At 34.0% G+C, this 19,185-nt stretch overlaps 1 protein-coding gene across 4 annotated transcripts; it reads left to right on the top strand.

Moving 5' to 3' along the window:
- Nucleotides 1-19,131, top strand: Tsp66e (Tetraspanin 66E). 4 transcript variants are annotated; one of them, XM_076796182.1, is made up of 10 exons: nt 1-196; nt 14,183-14,268; nt 14,974-15,075; nt 15,411-15,539; nt 15,610-15,684; nt 15,771-15,878; nt 16,046-16,210; nt 16,554-16,695; nt 16,904-16,972; nt 17,926-18,620. In XM_076796182.1, the coding sequence occupies exons 2-9, from the start codon at nt 14,209-14,211 to the stop codon at nt 16,939-16,941; spliced, it is 819 nt and encodes a 272-aa protein (XP_076652297.1). In that variant the 5' UTR covers nt 1-196; nt 14,183-14,208; the 3' UTR covers nt 16,942-16,972; nt 17,926-18,620. The 4 variants fall into 4 exon arrangements, with proteins under 4 accessions (XP_076652297.1, XP_076652299.1, XP_076652296.1 ...); XM_076796184.1 differs by lacking the exons at nt 16,904-16,972; nt 17,926-18,620 and adding an exon at nt 18,978-19,131; XM_076796181.1 differs by having other exon boundaries at nt 16,904-18,620.
- The last annotated feature ends 54 nt before the right edge of the window (nt 19,132-19,185 follow it).

Raw genomic sequence — 19,185 nt, 5'->3', positions numbered from 1 at the left:
GCGGCAAACAGCGCGGAGTAAGGACGGTCTCAACTGCTTGCATCTTGTGGGACCTGTTAATTAGAATGACGCCAGTGAAATGATAACAATTCGGTTCCTCTGTTGTTATAATGGTGACGAATAGTGGCGTGGTGTGAAGTGAGTTAATCTCGTGGGATTTCTACCACAGGGGAATCCTGGCCGCAGCATCGTGAACGTAAGTAATCTGAAATTCTTTTTCTTCTCTTCTTCTGTCCCCTGTTCAGGATTGTTTCTTCCTTGAGCACGGTTCATGTTACTTGGAACCACCTTGCTCCCGCGTTCTCTTTTTATAGCGTTCGTGTCATGGTATTACGCGCGACGAGGTATAATTAATTTTATATTTTTATACGCCACGCTGTCGAATCGTTTTCTTAGGAATTCACCCGTGCATCGGTCAGTAAGTGTCAAAATAACAGATCGTTTCTCGCGAGAAGTAAACTTTGGTACAGTGTGTGCGTGCGTGTGTATGTATGCCGATCTTCACCTCATATAATTTTATAAACCAGTAGAAAGTAGAAACTTCTAAATGTGTACATTTGTTTAGCTGTGTTTGTACAGTCTTTTAGTTACCGATCTTAACATCATAACGGTTTGCTTCGACACTTTAAGAATTACCTTTCTCTCGTAGAAAGTGTGCTTGCTTATTGTCTGGTAATTATCGCTTGTTAACATCTTGTAATACATAAAATAGAAAACTACTTTGATAATGGAAAATTTCATTTGTTTATAGCATTTTTGATATTTTAAAATTACGCATGCAAAAAAATCTTCGAAGAGGAGTCAATAAAATTTATTACGCAATGTTCTCAGTATTTTCGATTATTTAATGAACGATTTGTTTCTGATACTTAAGGGGAAATATTGTTGTTGGATTGTTTTGTCATTTATTTTCCTTCCTTGATGCAGAGGAATTCGTGTCGATACTTTGAGGAGACAATTTACTTGGTTTTATATTTGTGTTGTAATTGGACGCGCGACTTTCCCTTCTTGGAAATATCCCCCCTCCCTCCACACCTGCTTTTCCCTTTGCTTGATAAGAGTTACAGCAACAGATGATTTACGGCTTGAAGAATTAGATTTTTGTGTCACGATTACTACATACACTGTAAATCTAGTACAAACTTATATGCATTAACTGATTTGTTTATTCTAAATGAAATTGTTTACTTTTAAGAGACAATGAATATAATTTATGAAGTACCGAATATTACTGATTCAAAAATACGAAATTGCTGAAGAAACATGATTCACATATTTTTTAATTAATTTATTAATGAAACAATACAACATAAATAAAAATAATTTATTTGACGTAAATTCTAAAAATTCCAAAACAGATTTCTTAGATTTAAATAGAGACTTTAAATAACCCACCAGTTGAACTGTGTTAGATAAAAAAATCAGGTAAAGAAGAAATACAAATTTTTTGATTATACGAGTTTTTTCATTTTTATTTAAAAATTCAACACTTTTAAATATTCGTATACAGCGTATAATTGTACACAGATACTAATGGTAAATTATCGTTTAAATAGGATTTTGTTTGTAATATTAAGTTTTCATTTTTAATGTTACAAAATTAATATTTGAACTCAATGAAATATTGTAACAACAATCCTTCTGTGATATTATAAAATGTCGATTTAATCTAACAAGTAGTTTCTGAAATCAAAATTCACGAAAGCGGAAAATTGAAAAGTTTATAGATCTGTATTATCGAAAGAAATATGAAATCATCGAAGTGACAATTTAATTTTATATATACCACCATGTCTTCCTAATTTTACATGAATACCTACTACGTAATATTTTATTTTGAAAGAAATTCCTGCGGCACTGTCGCTAACAATCATTGTCAATGTTCAAGTGCACTGATATTTTAGATATTCTGAGTTTTATGCTCAGTGTGCACTTCTATTGATTTTACCGTTTCTTTACGGGGGACACTATCTACATACTGGGACATAGCGTTTAGAAAGCTTGAGGACCCTAAAAGATAATTTTAGGTTACGAAGAGTCTCTCGATAAGACATCCGTTTGAATTCTTAGTTCAGATTTTAAGATTTTTTTGCCTTAGGCCTTAAATTTCGAAGGTCTTTTGATTATTTATTAGACATTCGAAAATTTGAAGAGGTAAGAAATAAAATTGTTGCACCATTTAGGGAAGTCGATTAATTCTTCATTTAGGATAAATAAAAAAATTAGAAATATCTCATTAGAAAATTTAGTATCGAACATTTAGAAAATACTACGATATTTACTATTAAAATTCACAAATTCATTTATTGTTATGATTATTACCATTGTTTAAAAAATGAATTTGGTGCATTTTGTTTTGCGAGCTAAGAAAAATATCTTTTCTGTTCATTATATCTTTACTGATGTTAGTGTCGGATGATTCACTTTTAGATGGGAGTGTATGAATCAGGGTCGAAACTCCTTATTTAATGAATAGCCGACACCGATACTAGTACTCTATAGAAATAAGTTCAAAACTTTATAATACGTTTGTATAGTCGGAAGTGCTATACGTTTGCGACATTCGTGAAGCACAGAGTTATACAATTTTTCACGTGTCATTATCAATTTTGGTTTCGTAATTTGTTAACCAATTCGAATAAATTTTCTAGCCAATCATAGAAATGATTTTTACATTAACTTCAAACAGTTAAAATTAATTTAAGATATTTTTAAGCGTTACTGTCACTATATTTTACTAATTATTTACTGAATTGAATACTTTATTTTTAAAATATTGAAAATATTAAATATTTTGACATAAAAAAATATATAATGTAGTTCAAATACTAGTAAATAGATGAGCATAAAGCCAGTTAAGAGCATTGTTCTAATTTCCTTTAAAAAATTCCATAAAGGCCTAAAAATGACGCAAAAACGTAAATGCTCTTTAACATTCTGTAGCAAGAGTATCATTGAAGAAAACACAATTTCCGGGTGTGAAAAGTAGAGGTTTCGAGCTTTAATGATTTATTGGAGACTGTACCGTGTTTGGTACCATATTAATTAGAAAAGCGTCACGAATATGTTCGAGAAAGTTTCACAACAAAAATCATTAGAAAAAAAACCCATCACCGGATTAGTATTATGTTGCCGATACCGGTGTCAATCACATACATTATTATGAAATTATTTTAATTTATAATTAAACTCCTCTAAAGTGTAATTTTATTAGAATATTCTCATTTCGGCCACGAAGTTTTCATATACACGAGATGTTAAGGTATGTTGAGAAGCGATAGAATAAACTGGGTCAGTTTCTTATTATTTTGAGCAGAGGGAAAGGATGCGCGGGTGTACAACCGTGTTAGTCATTTGGGGACGGGCGAAACTACCCCTCGTGGAAATGTTTTTGTTCGGTGCGGCTCGGAACATGTAAAGCAACGAGGGCATTGACGTCCCTCAAAGTGCATACAATCTGTCGTTATGGAAACGCTGCGCATCACAGAACCACCGATTCTTCTTTGCCGATTGTAACCTCTTCTCGTTGCGGCACCCGATAATCTGTCTGTAAAAATTATCTTTACCTTGCGAAACGGTGTAATTCTCTTCAGCTAGGTTTATTGTTCTTACCAAACAACGACGAACGAAACTGGGTTAATCTTAGACGATCAACCCTCCGATGGCAGAGCCCAGGTATATCTTGACCCAGAGTATCAAAATCGTCATTCAATTACCGAGTTATTGGCCACTATAGTGGTCAAGGAAACTTGGAAATTTTTCATAAAATGTTAGTTGTATACTTATACATGGTGTCCCAAAAATGTTCCTTGGAAGGGGCTATTTCCAAGGTCATTTCAAATTCCTTGATTTGTTACGTTTAAAAAAAAATTGTTAAATCTATTGATGTTATTCGATTCGGCTTTTCGAAACGGGGACAAAGTACAAAATCATTCTGAACGGCACTGTGCCGGTTCCCGTGAATTGTTCTGGGATCCCTGGTGCCCGTTTTTGTCGAAAAATTCTCAAAAGGTCCAAGTATAGTCGTAACGCATGCTGCTTGCAGCTGTACGTCTAGAAATCCCGCTTCTCTACGCTAATGGCAATAAAGCAATTAAGACCCGGCCGGTTTTCGAATCGCTGTATCGCGATGCGACAGCCAATCACTGTGCATCCTGTATGCCGTTAGAATTTGATATCGTCAGATAAATCAGTCAGCGATTTAATTAATTTCTTTGCATATTCAATTATTTTGTTGGTCATTAACGAACAAATCACGGCTATGAAATTCATAACAATCATGAATTCAATTTACATATTGAAAATTGAATATATCAATTATAATTAAATAGGAAACTTAATTTACTGCTTCATTCTATCTATAATTACATTAAATGTTACGTATTTTACACACTTGTATAATAAAGATAATAAGTATAAACATGATTATAGCAAATACAATTGTACATGATATTTCAATGTATTTTGATTATATTTGTGTACATAACGTGTTTAATTGAGGATAAAATTAAGTTAACCGGTACATCATGTTTTGTCAATCAATATTACTGTTATAATACTTCAGTTTTATTTATTGTATAGTCTTCTGGTATATTGATCATTTAACGAACAGTATAAATTAACGCTTTTCAAACTAGCTGTTCAAAGCTGTTATTGTCGTAAAATGTGTTGGATTAACCGAAACTGTTAATCCGTATATATTTGTGTGAACAAGAAATTCTTACTTCCTCGAAAGTAGGAACAAGTTTTAATTAAGTCGGAACACTTAATTTACTCTGAAAAAGTGAAAGTTGTGACCAACAAATTTCCTAGAAATGTTGCGGCGATAGATAGATACGAAGTTGAAACCTTGAGCCATTCGATTCAATGAAATTATATAAGATCCACAATGTCGACACGTTAAAAAACTAATTAACACAGTTTATGCCGCGATCGATATCAAAACATTTTCCTGCGAAACATTTCTTCGTGGAGGACAAGTTTCTGAGTAAATTTAGGTGTACGGTTAAGTGACCCAACCAGTTTTCACACTATCTGATTACGGTTATCTATTTTGCGAAAAAAGGACAGGTAAAGGTCATAATAACTGTCCAGCCTACACCCATTTCTTCAAACTTGCAATAGTCGATGTGGCAGCTATAATTCTTTCGAAGTAATATCACAGTTGGTCGCAGAAGCAATCGACACCTCAGGTATTAAACACATAATTATTACGTGTACTTTACTGTCAAATTTTATTTTTTAAACTAAGTTAATTCTACTTTAATTCTATAGAACTGCAGAACGAAATTCTATTTTAATCCCATAGAATTGAACCGTAGAATTAGCGTATTTTATTGTAGTTTATATAGGGTGAACCAACATACTCCCGAGAAGTATTTTTGTACAACATTAATACAGATATTTAGGTAATCTCTTTAGTTGATCCACCCTGTATATAAAATGAATTAATCTCATGAAAAGGATGTGTTGGGCTATAACATAAATACATTCGATATCTTCAATATCTTTTTTCATTGATTAACAAAGTACGGTATCACGTTGAGCCAATTATAAAATCGTTGCCTACATTTGGCTCCTATTTAATCAAAGTTCAAAGGACGATAACTTTTAATCACACGACTTCGATTTTTTTTAGAAGTTAGAAAAATTAGTTTATTACATGATATGAAGAAAATTTTTTGAATATTGCAATTGATTGGAATTACAGAGAAAATACTAAAAGTTGTCGTTTACAACTTTTTCATGTGGGCCTGTACTTGAAAATTTGAAAAATATGTTTTGTAGATTAATTATACGTATTCCGAAAATTTCATCAAAATTAACAATGTCGTTAAATTCTTACAGTCTTTACAGTTTTGTTCTCAAGCTACAACCATCAAGTATTATTACAATTGGTGAAAAGCCCTGGAAACAGCAGGGTAATTAACACCAGATTTACGGGACCTGTAAAAATGACGAGTTCTACATTCTTTAATTTACAATTATTGCGATTGTAAACATGCATTTATAATAAATTATGGTAACAGTTGCTAAAAATCTGGCTGAATATATTCTTGATATTTTTATAAAATAATCCAGACTGGTCACTTTTAGTACTCCGTAAACCTAGTGTTAAATAACGATTTGTCAGTACTAATTAAAACATTCTCATAGAAAATCTGTATCAAAGTATGATGGTAATGGGTTTTTTAATTTGTCGGTGAAACATTTTGAAAGTTAGTGTTCTGGAATAGGGCAGCCCCTTAAGCCGGATACAGACACGAATGTAATGCAACGGGTAATGTAACATGACATCGCTGTCCAAGCTTTGCTCGCGAATAAAGCGGGCTTCTCAGAACATCGGCCGTGTCGCCAGGGAGATCAACGCACCAAACACGACATCCGGCAAACACGAAACCAATACAAATCGATTTTACCGAAGCATCCCCTGTTTCTTCTCTTTTGTCTGACACGCGAGCGGTGACGATTTCTATTTCAATCGTGATAAAAATTCGAAAAAAGAGCATTACATATACACACAGTGTCTATACGAAATATCTTCGTTATTTTAAACAATACGCGAAAATGTTTCAAATGAAAATGACACGATTTGAAGCAATTAATAATATAGTGATAGTAGCCTTTTGACGAGTGGACGCGTAAAGGACATATCGAGTGACACATATGTCACTCTCGGTTTTAAAATGGAATGACTTATCTTTCATGCCCGATTTCAATAGAATGGTAAATTCTGAACAAAAAATGACTGACGCGCAGTTGTCCTAACATGTACCGTTTCTGAGATAATTTCAATTTATTCGTCGTATTACTTTCGTTATTAATAGTAGATCAAATACAAAATAGAGAAGACATTTAAAGATGCTGTTATATTATTTTCCTCTAATCACGACTATTTAAAAGATAAAAATAAATGTCTATGTAATTTTTGTGCCTTGCTATTAATGCAGAAGGTTTTTATTTTTCACAAAAATTCGCAGTCTAGTTACGAGTGTTCAGAATAGACTACGAATTGTATGCATTTATGAGGAAAATAAATTGTCTCATTAAAAAAGAAACGAAATTAATGTAGCTCCTGTATCTTGTAATGAATCCGGACAATTTTTATTTTGCTTACAAATCCTTATTTTATAATATTTAACAAAATAAAAAATCTCAAAAATTCAAAATTGCCCATTACTTCTGAACTAATTGTAATAAAAGTTTGAAAGAAAATACGTACACATATTGTACTCTAATTATACTACACGCTCGTGGGATTGATAAGGTGTAGCAACAAGAAATCGCCATTAGAGTTTATTGTAGCTATGATAATAATTAATGACGGTGACTGGGATGCCTTATCATTTCTATAAGAGTAATAAGCAGCCATGAGAAGCTGTCGGTGATCTGGGTGACATCGAGGGACGAGACGATCACTGTAGGAGAAAGAGGAAATCAGCTGAGCGGCTCACGGAATAATCAGGAAGCTATTTGGCCGAGTTACATCGCGGTCTCGTTGCGAACGTCCGTTTTAGCTCTTTAACTGTCCACTGTACAGTTTGTAAAGTAATACTGATTCAATGCACAGTCGTGGTACAAGTGTAACAGTACCCGTGTAATTTTTTCAAATTTTTATTACGGCTAGTTATGAAGCTGTGACGATTCAAATATCCTCGAACACGTTCTACATGAAAACAATATTTGATATAAAAATCCTTGTCCATATAAAATATTAATGTAAGGGTGTTGCAGTATAGTTGCAACAGTACGTGTGCAATTTTTTCAAATTTTTATTACGGCTAGTTATGAAGCTGTGACGATTCAAATATCCTCGAACACGTTCAACATGAAAACAATATTTGATATAAAAATCCTTGTCCATATAAAATATTAATGTAAGGGTGTTGCAGTATAGTTGCAACAGTATGTGTGCAATTTTTTCAAATTTTTATTACGGCTAGTTTCCTAATTACAAGCATTTTCCTCAGTAAAGATGTTTTCTTAAAATATCTCGATAACTAATGATTTTTATATGATTGTGCCCCAATACTTTTTTACGTGGAATGATAAGAGAAACAATAATGGAATTGTTGAAAGCACGTGCACCATTGTGCTTTTAAAGGAACGTGGTCCTACGGATGTAGTACTCTTTGAACTCTTTCTCCTTTTGACATTCTTCTGTGACTGCGCTGGTAACGGAGTTATAACCTGAAACAATGGAGCACGCTGTGTATACGGTCTTACGTTTCATACTCAATGTACGCTCAAATAATTCATTGAACAATCTTATTCGCGAGTTTGATCGAATATTTCGTACCGGTGGTATTATTAACAAAGGACCGACTTCAAGCGAAACACAAAATGGTACTCCGTTGAGCAATAATAAAGGAAATCGATGTAAAATTATATATTGGACCGGACTTGCATCAGGAAGGAATATAAAGTCGACAATCCGCTTATTTTACGCGCAAATCGTGCGTAACGACCAGTTCGCAGTTTTCCGGTACCCGATGCGACTTCTTTCCAGAGACCTTTTCCGCGCAGACTTTTTGGAAAGTTGCCGCTGAAACGGGCGAAATATTAACTGGCGATATTAACCACAGCATTTGTTCGCCGTTTAATCCGTTCAATTTCAGCGGTTCAACGAGTTTGACAACTTTCGACGGTGACGCAATTGACGGTACCCGTAAATGTATCGCGTGCTCGTTGCATAATGCACGCCGTGCAAGCTCAGAATGCATTCACGCGAGAAATCCGGCGTCGTGGACGCGAGTCCTTCGAAACGAATTCTGCGTCTTTTTTTTTCGTCGCCGACAGAACGCTCGAGTGCAGCCGAATGCACCGTTGCATTCGAGAAAACGATCTGAACGAAGCTTTTTGCGGATTTTCTACGGAACCAAGGGGGATTGCGATACCGTTTCGATATTGTCTTGAGGTTACGCCTATTTTTGTCGTTGCACGCTTTGTGTCACGATTTTTTTTTATTAATTTAAATTGTACACCCCGTATACATTTCTTTTAATCGAGAAATCTTGCATTTCTGAGTCGATGCGGTTCTCAATTCTCTACCACATAATTCAGGAGAAATTCGAATCTGAAAATCGTATAGTACTTGGCAGTTGAATTGAAATATCTCAGGATCTAATGGTGATTTTTAGCCATAGGTACTGTTAGATTAGTACTGTTTTGAACAGAATTACAAGCTGCATGGTCCTGTGCATTCAAAAATACACAATTCCGTTAAAAATATACTGTTGATCTTCATTTGTCCTCCGCGTATTTATTTGCGAAAAAGTGCTCACGTCAAACTATGCTCCTTTCAAAATTATACAATTTTTGTCTGAAACATTTTTTAATATCAGCAGCAGTTGATATTCGCTAATAGTATCCACACGAATGGATCACCCTGTATATTTTTCATTGGAGTAGAACGTTATCTAATTTTGAGTGCACTTAATGTCTCTTGAACTAATGATTTTTAGCCACAAATAACTCTGGGACTATTTTTGTAGACGATTAAAAACTGTATTGACTAATTAAAAAAGAAACTCGCTGACCTTCGCTCGGAGGTCACCACTATTAAAATACAAGTGACATCAAATCATGCAGCCGCTTACAGCCGTTCAACTGTTATTTCCCCATTGCCAGCAGTTCCTTAGACATTCTGAACTACTTGAATCAAACAGGACACTCTGTATATTAATAAAATCGCGGGATTAAATTTATAGAGAATTTAGTGGTCTTGTTCCACGACTTAACGGGAGCCTACTTTATTAGTTAAAGTATCTCGAACTGTGTGCACTGCATTATGCAATGAAATACATTGTAAGTGCAACGAGGGTGCAAGACGAAGTTAAACTAAATTAGAGCGGTTGATATATTCGAACGAAATGTTTCTTCGGAGCAAACGTAGCTTGTCGTTGTCGGAGAACGCCTTCGCTATGCTCCAGTTGCTTAATTAAGACATATTTGTCGGTGGAATTATCGTGGGCGAGCGACAAAGAGCATCGAGAATTGGGCAAATTAGGCCGAATTCTTGTTTGTTAAGAATACACCCTACGCAAACTGAACTTGAGCTGCAGCAACGTAACGACACGATTTGGCTGCAACGGTAATTAACCCTCTCCATATTTGGGTTGAATACAAATAAAAATATGGATTTTTTTTAATTAACACGTAGCATAATGCTTCATCTATTTTTAAAAATCAATTTTCTGTTATAACTCTCTCTTATACCGAAAATATAACAATATTAGATATAATAATACTAAGTTACTGTGGATAGTAAAAATATATCAGATTATAGTGTCTTCTATATAATAAGAAGGTTTGCTTTCGATTGTATGCCTACAATAAAAATTAATCATAGGAAAATGAATAAATAAATCTTGAACGAGGACACGTCAAAAACAGAATGTTTTTTCATGATAGAGATCTATTATTATTCTAAGCCAATGAATCTTTTTGCTGTGATATTGCATTCGGAATGAAAATTAACTCGGTACAAACATGGCTGAGGTATTCCCATGTAATGAATAATGAATACAATTGCAACCTTGCTGTTCTCTTCGTCAGATAGTAATCTATCTCACTATTAAGTTTGTTATGCAATTATCCTACGATTTTGTAAAGCCAATTCCATGAAAACATCAGTTAATAAATCTCTCGATCAAGTTCTAAATTAATAAATCGCTCGATCAAAATACAAATTAAAAAATTTCAAGAGGATAGTGACAAAGAAAAATTGGATTATCGATTTCTTAATTGGTTTATCGATTTAACAAAATAAAAATTGAAAAGTTAAGATTATGATGCTGAAAGCAGTCTTTCAACCGTCTTGCATCCATAGTCGCCAGATCAAGTCTTGCTCCCCCACTCTAATTTTTCCTATGCTTGCCCCCCCCCCCCGGTCACGTGACGCGTTTCGTCTCTGTCGTGCATACTCCGGTACTGGCGGAGAGAGGGTAACTTTTTCCCCTCAATTCGTGCTCCCTCCCCTCATCTGGCGACACTGCTTGCATCTCCCAGATCATAATTTTTGCTACATCCTTCGCGATTAACGCGAAAATTAATTTAAAAATTTGGAAAAAAACTCCCCCTCTCATTTTTGGGAGACCTAGCTCTGAAAGAGTTAATTTTCAAAGTAAATTGAAAAATGTCTGAAAAAGTTGGTTCTGTGAAAAGCACTCTCGCTCTCTTTGAGTATCGTTCAAATACAATTATGTTTATAATATTATAAAGCAGATGTTGTATTTGGTAGAATTGATTAGAATTGTTCTGAGACAATTATTTCAGCACCTAGAGACAAATTGTTTAAAAATAAAAATATTCGCTAACGTACTGTTAAATATTTCAAGGAGCACGATGCTCTAGCTATTCCCTCGCGTTCAGTGTGTAGCCTGACGTCCCCAAGTAAAACATTTAGAAAGTAGTACATTAATAATAACAACACCTAAGATGACCGACTCCCGGCCTTACGTGGCTGACTACTGGAACAACTGCCTTACGCAAGGAAAATGCAACTCGCTTCTAGTTAGCGCGGGAGAAATTCCGAAATTTGAAAATTCGATTTCGGACTTTCAAATTCGCGTTGAGCGTGTCAGAATGTATAGGGATCACGTAAAGAAGGAGTTAGAATTGATTGGGCAGCGTGTTACGGCAAGATTTCATCGTTGGCTGCGTCCGAGGAGGGCAATCACGATGCAAATGCGTTTGAAATGATCGTCGACAGCGAGAAAACCGTGCGCCGAGAGACTTTCAATACCGGAGACCTCGTGCCTTGCGTTCTCGGATTGTCTTCCACGGCTACATACAATTAACAATCCGGTTTCTTCTTCCGCCTAACGTCTCTCATAATCCGTCCTTGCGCCCGGAGACTGTATAATTTATATATTGCGTCTCGGGCAAGTTACATACGGCTAGAGACACCGTTCGCATGCTTGAGAACATGCGAGCGCAGGGAAACATGTGTAAACTTGAAGAATTTTATTCATGCTCGATAAATCGATCAATCTTAGGCGAAAAGATGTTCTCCTAGAAATACGGCTTGCGAATTATAATTTTGAAATGTGTTAATTGATAGTTCGTAATAGAAAGTAATTATTGTCGTAAAGAAAGTTATAAAATTAGTATCAGTATAGTATCATGTTATAAAATTAGTATAAATCCTTCCCTTATGCCTAACTTTTTTTTGGTCCGCCAAATGTTTTGGAATTTACAATTTGGCCGACCTATGTAAAACTTTGGGAAGCCCTGTATTAGATGATTGTAAAAGTTGTATTGAAAAATAAAAGGGTTCGCATTTTAAAATAACAAGTGTTACAATTAAGTATATAGTAAAAAGTATTTTTACAATTGTCTCGCAACGTTGTACAAGCTGGTGAATTTCTTTTCGGTAAAAACTGCGGCGGTTTTCCTCCAAAAAAAGGTCTTGAGGTCTCTGAAAATCGGACGCGGACTTTAGCAATCGTTCAACAATTTCATGGGAAACGGAGGAATGACGAATTCTCTACTTTCGACACCTTTTTGCAAGTTGCACTTTTTTGTCGGCCGTAATTGCATCGATTCGATGCGTTTTTGCTGACTATTCAAATTAGATTACTACATCTTGTTGGAAAGTTGTTGATATTCAATGTGTTGTAATTTCGTGGAAATAATCAATGGACGATTTACCTAGGCCCGTTTTAAAGAGCGAAGTCTTTACTTTTATTAAAATGACTTGTGTTTTGTTGAGATACTTTCTTTTCCTATCTGGAAAATTTTATACATTCAACATGTTTCTGCAGGGTTAAGCAAATTTACCCTTTCGTAACTCATTTGACAGAACAAAGTCTCTGCTTTTTGGCGCCCTAAGTCGCTCTTTGTAGTAGATGCTCCGACGCTAGTTTAAAATTTTGTTCGCTACACAAGTTATCGCGGATTTAGAGACCGAAGCGTCCGTTTTACAACGATGTCATAAAACTCGAAATACATTTGTATTGTTGGCGTTTTACTGCACTGTAAACGAAAAGTGTGTCGCTACCATTCGAGTAGCAATAGAAAGACAATAAAAAATCGCACATTTTTAACACTATGTCTGAAATACAGTAATGTCTTGATCTAAGCCGAACGGAGCTACACGATCTTAGTCAGTTCGCCTATCACCTCCACTGGAAGGCATACGTGTGAACTACTACTAATCCAATTACAAAATTTCATTATTTTTTTATGAGACTTTCGCCAACTTATTTGTGGCATTTTTCTGATTAAAAAGACTCTAAACACGGTACAATTTGAACTGTATTTAGTGGTTTAATTAACGGTATGTAGTGCGCGTTCAGCCGCGCGATCACAAAAAACTAGTAGCCCTACACGATCTATGTCACAGCACGGACCCGAGGATTGGACTTAAATCAAGACTTTACTGTACCAGTTTGTGCACCATTTTCCCAATTTCATCGCATCTGAAAGTTTAAAAAAAGAATCTAACATATTTAATTTCTTGACTTTTCCGTCGCAAACTCTAATTGTGAAAAACATAGAAAAGTACCAGTTTTTACAATTTTTAATAAAAGATTAAATAATAGTGCATCGAAGCCATTGAATATAAAGAATTTTCAGGCGAATCGGTTGGACTATCGAAAAGTCGTTGCCAGGCACTGCGCTATACTTGACACAGCTAAATCTAGCCGAGTCTAAATGACAATTAACTCCTCGCCGATCGTCAAATGAAATGACATTTCAAACAGGCACGTTTTATTTCTCTGTTGTGATGCAGCGATCCTATCTACAGGGTGGTTCGCATAAAAATTTAGAAGCAGTTTTCTCGAAGACTATAGCGGAGATCGACTAGACAATTCAGATAATTCAGTATCATAACTATTTCGATTTTAATGATGTTTGCATGAAACTTTGACCAACATATTCGTGACACTTTCCTGATCGATGTGATACCAAACACGATACAGTTTGGAATATATTTACTTGTTTAAATCTCGATACAGTAGAACCTCGATTATCCGAACCGAGGGATTGAACTGTTGTAACATCCTGGAAAAAAAAATTGGAACTTAATTTATGCAATAATAAAATGATGAACATGGTTTTTAAAAATTGGTAGACTTTCGCTTAATTATTTTCTTTTTTGTTTCGTTTCTGCAGGCAATAAAGAAATGATTGTCTTGTTTATTGGTGCTAATAAACATTTTTTGTTTTGTCACAGGTGGAAGACAAGCGAACGAAAGCAAAATGGCGTGCGCATCACAGTGTGCCAAATACTTCCTGTGTTTCTTTAATTTCGTTTTCTTCGTAAGTATGCGTATAACGAATATATGAAAGTGTTTTAATCAGTCAATTTTCTCCTGACGAAGGAGAAACTACTGTTTAATTAGCAAGCTAGGTAGAACGGACGTGGTGCAGGATGCATAACTTGTAATTTTACTTTAAAATATAGAATTTGAACAATGATGTACTTGTTACGGTGTTCATATCCTTGTAGTAATTATTTGTCAACTAGATTAGGTTGTTAACACAATGATAACTGCGTTTTCTTTGCACTGCACTGTTCTCAGCCATAGCGTGAAAATATTCAAATTCAAGTTTGAATTTTGCGCGAAAACTTCAAACTACAAAACGACTCGAATTTCAAAGCAAATACCCGTAAAGACCAAAAGGATTTTTTCCATTGAAAATATTCGATTAAATTTTTTAATTTCTAATAATTCAATGAATGTCCTGCGCTAATTGTTAACGGCAGGGATAACAAAATCTTGAAAAGCAAATTAGTTTTATTGTCACGGTGTGTGTCAGTAAAATCGTAAGGAGTTTTTACATTAAAAATATTTGATTTTAATTTTCATCTTTGGCGCGAAATTCAATTCAAAAAACTGCGAATGATAAAGAGAAACGGTTTTCTCAACTAATGCAAAAAATAGAAATTAAAGTTTGTCGGGCGATGTTTAACAAAAACTTGGTTTAAAAAAAACAAAAAAATTAAGCACTTTTGTTTCGCAGGTGGCCGGAGGAGCTGCGTTAGCTCTTGGAATCTGGCTATTTGCCGACAGCAATTCTTTTGCTGAACTCATAGGCAAACTCGACCAATCTGCAGATATACTGGTAAATTTTCGTCAAATTTGCAGATAAAAAATAGTTCCTAGAAAATTTATTAGAATCCAATGCCACGTTATTGTATTTATAATGTAGTAATTAAAATGCAATTTTATTTAATTATAATCTCTGTAATAATGTTTGTATTTTACTATTTAATGAATTTTATTGCTACATTATTTTATATTCTAGTAAGTTCTATTTAATTTTATATTAATAGTTGAGGGTGTATCTAAAAAAAATATTTTCAGTTTTAGAAATAGAAAAGTTTAAAATAGGAAAATACCTACAAAATTCTGTACATTAATTTTATATGAAATGCGATCACACTGATTTTTTTCCAGAGTAAAACAGATGCAGATGTCATCAGAGTGATATCATACATCCTAATTGTAGCAGGAGCACTGACTTTCCTAATCAGTTTCCTAGGGTACTGTGGAGCAATGTTCGAATCAAGATGTCTGCTCTGTTTTGTAAGTATTCTGACATATTCTTCGATGTCATTCATTGTCTCACACTATAAAAGTAACTTTAATTTTGCAGTACGGTGTCCTTATATTACTGGTTGTGGTCCTCGAATGTATCGTAGTGGGTTTAGCCTTTGGGCTCAAAGGAGACGTAAGTCATTTTTGCTGAAATGCAGATTCTAATATTTCGAATAAACAATATTTAATTTAATATCCTCCTTACTGGGATTGTTCCAGGCGGAGAAGAGTACGCAAAGTTTGCTCAAGTCTACGATTAAGTACTACGCCAGCAACATTGACAAAACAGAAACAATTACAGTCTTTTGGGATGGCCTAATGAGTCAGGTTGTTAAGGACTTCATTAATTGATTAATCAAATGAGCGTGTGGGAGGAATGAAACGCATGAGAGATTAGTATGAAAGATTCATAGGCATAAATAGAATAATAGGTTTAGCCTCTTCCGGTGTTATGAACTTGTGGCATGTGTTTTTATGTTGCTTTTAACTTTTAGCTTCATTGTTGCGGAGTGGAGAGTTACACAGACTTCCGAGAGAGCATAAACTGGACAACTACAGATAAGATTGTTCCTGAAGCTTGTTGTATAAAGGAAAACAATGCTTTGAAGGATCCTTCCTGCCCTATGAGTCCCACTTCCAGTAATTCTTACTACAAACAGGTCTGTAACGCATACGACAGATTTAATCGGTTGAGTCGATCTAGCATTTCGATTTTTTCTATGTTATAATGAACGATATAAATTGAAATTTCATATGAACACTATAACTTCAAATTAATTGTCACAATAAAAATTTTCAACATAGAAATAAAAAAAAAAGAATTTCAGAATATGTACTTGGGTATCTGATATATGTGTGACATTTTTTTCGGAATTTTTACATGTCGTTAAAAAGGAAAAATTTTAAGATACAAATCAATGAGATCAATTCATAGAGAAGACCTAACTCAGATCGCAGCAGTAGGGTTGTATCAATTTTGTATCGATATTATGAATATTTTAGGGTTGCTACGAAGCGATAGTGAGGACAATACAAGAAAACGCAGCGATTGCAATCGGCGTGGGAGCAGGACTGGCATTTGTCGAAATCCTCGTGATTATTTTAGCCCTACACCTAGCCTGCTGTCACTGGCGACCCCAACATGGTAGGCTTCCTCTTCTCACTTAACGCATCTCAATCAGTAAAACAGAGATTCCCCGGCGTATTCGAGCAAACGGTTTCAAATCTCCCGCCAAAGATTTGGCGGAAAATTCAACGAAAGCAAACCTTTCTAGTGGCAGACAACGTGTCTAGAAAGACTGTAGAGAAATTTCGTCGAGAAATTTGATAAAAAAAGGAAAACGTTCTTTTAGCTTGCATCGACGTGTCATCGTCGAGACAGGCCTGGTGAACAGCGACGGAGACGGTGTTTGCTTTTTCAAGTAAGACTTAGAAGGCGTTGCGCGTTTCAATTCCTTTAATTTTCCAGTAGAGTTTGCATGAAAATTACCTTAACGATTTTTAAAATATTATCTCAGATAATTCGTATCCTATTGTTCATACAGAAAAAAAAACGTTCTAAATAAACTATCCAAAAACCGATTATACACGATTAATAGTTTGAATCCATTTTCGAAACGAGTCAGATGAGCAAAATGTAATTTGGTATGTTTATCAAATTGTTAATAATATGTACAAATTTTTCTTATGAAAAACAAGATTACTTTCTATATGGATATTTTGAATAACTTCCAAGTTTATATATAATTAAATTTTTATTAGACAGCTGTTTTAATTATAACCCGGTTTAAACTTATAGTGTTCAAAAGCTATATTAATTTTGTTATTTTGTGATTTCTATGATATATATTTTTTATACAAAGTTTATTCTCTAAACTTAACTATCATTTTTCAGCTATTTTCAGCAATCAATCTAAAAGAATTTTTTGACAAAATTGAAAAATTCAAGATCTTTCTGATTTTCTTTAATGATACCTTACATTTAACCTCCATATAATAATCATAGATCATATAATAACATTGGATTCGGACAACATTGAAATCAGAAATTCATATCAGAAATATTAGAGAAAGTTTTTTGAATATTTTAAAAATTGAAATGAACTAAAGACTGACTAACTTGCATTGAAAAATAGCAACCAATGCCAGAGAATACACCCTGTATAAAACTAACGAACCTAAGTGCCTGAGCATGAAATAATTTCATTCCAAAGCAGTTCCTTTTCGGTAGGGAAATTTCTTTGATGAATATCAAGGGAAGGCTTCAAATTTTTTGAAGGATTTAAGAAAGCTTTATGATTATACTAATAGTGATAAATCGGTGAAAAGAACACTGTCAATTCATACCGGGCGTCCAAAACGTTTTCGTTTGCAGTTTTAACTTGTTGGTGCTGCTGTTGACCAGATACACTAACAACGAACTCTCCTCACATCTTCATGGCAGCATAGAAGTGAATTGGTTTACGCTTGCTTGAAACTAGCCCAGGATCTGTTCAATATTTACTATTCATACCCAATCTACTTGTCACTGTAACATTCTTAAAATTAATTGTTAATGTAACTAAGAATTCTTTATTTTATTTCTATCTCAGAGATATAATTCCGACATCTTTGTTATTGCTTATTATACCAATTGAAATTGCTTTGAAGCAATAGCAAAAACGTTGGAGTTAAGAAACGAGTGGTTTTTGTTGAATTATTCCTTGTTTACTGTTTAAAAATTATTTATGAGTTTCATCGATTTTGAGAATTAAAAATTACTATGTCCTACGAATCAGTACAAAATGAAATTTAAGACGCGATAGACAGAACTATATGAGTCGGCGTTGAACCACTTTGTATATATTTAAACTAGTTAAAGCGTAGAGATAATTAAGCGATAGAACAAATTGAAACGGATACTTCAATATATATTGTATTGCATTATTTTATTACAATTTATTTAGTGTATTGTATTAGTGTGCATAGATAGAATATAGTTGAACGTTTTGTACAAGAATTGAGATTTGTATATGAACTTGTACCGTTTTCCAAAGTGTAAGAAGATAAAAATTTTGTATTATTTTTAAACAGCGAATTCTTTTATAAATTCCCTCAATCGTTCTAAAAAACTGCATGTCCTTATATGAAAATAATCATTATTACTAAAACATTTATATAAAAATATTCTATGATTAAAAATTGTGATTTTATTACTAAAAAAAATCTTAACAAAATTTTATGATATAAATTGTATACAAATATACTATAAATTATATTATTGATAGAAATTAATTTTAAGATAAAATATATGTGTAGGATCACCCATTTAAATCAGTCCACTCGAATATCTACGAAAACAGTTTATTGATATAAAAAAATGTTTCAAATAAAAATTGAGTACCGTGCACGATTTGATTCTAGGTATTTTTTTTTTTTTTTTTGTAGGTGGAGCTGTTTAGGTCCTATATAGATCAGCAGTTTGTTTTTAAATGGAATCGTTTTTTTTATGTATAGATTTTTCGATTTGATTAACACAGTAGTTCAAATAAGCGGAGCCAATTGTATTCTTTTAAATAATGGTCTTTAGCCATGAGAGTAGCCCAGTACTTACTTGTAAAGAATTAAAAACTGCATCGATCAGTGCATTTAGAAA

This window comes from Halictus rubicundus, chromosome 11 (genome assembly GCF_050948215.1).
Source record: "Halictus rubicundus isolate RS-2024b chromosome 11, iyHalRubi1_principal, whole genome shotgun sequence".
Lineage (NCBI taxonomy): Eukaryota > Metazoa > Arthropoda > Insecta > Hymenoptera > Halictidae > Halictus > Halictus rubicundus.
The sequence above is the reverse complement of the archived record's forward strand: the minus strand, read 5'-3'. Positions and strand labels throughout refer to the sequence as shown.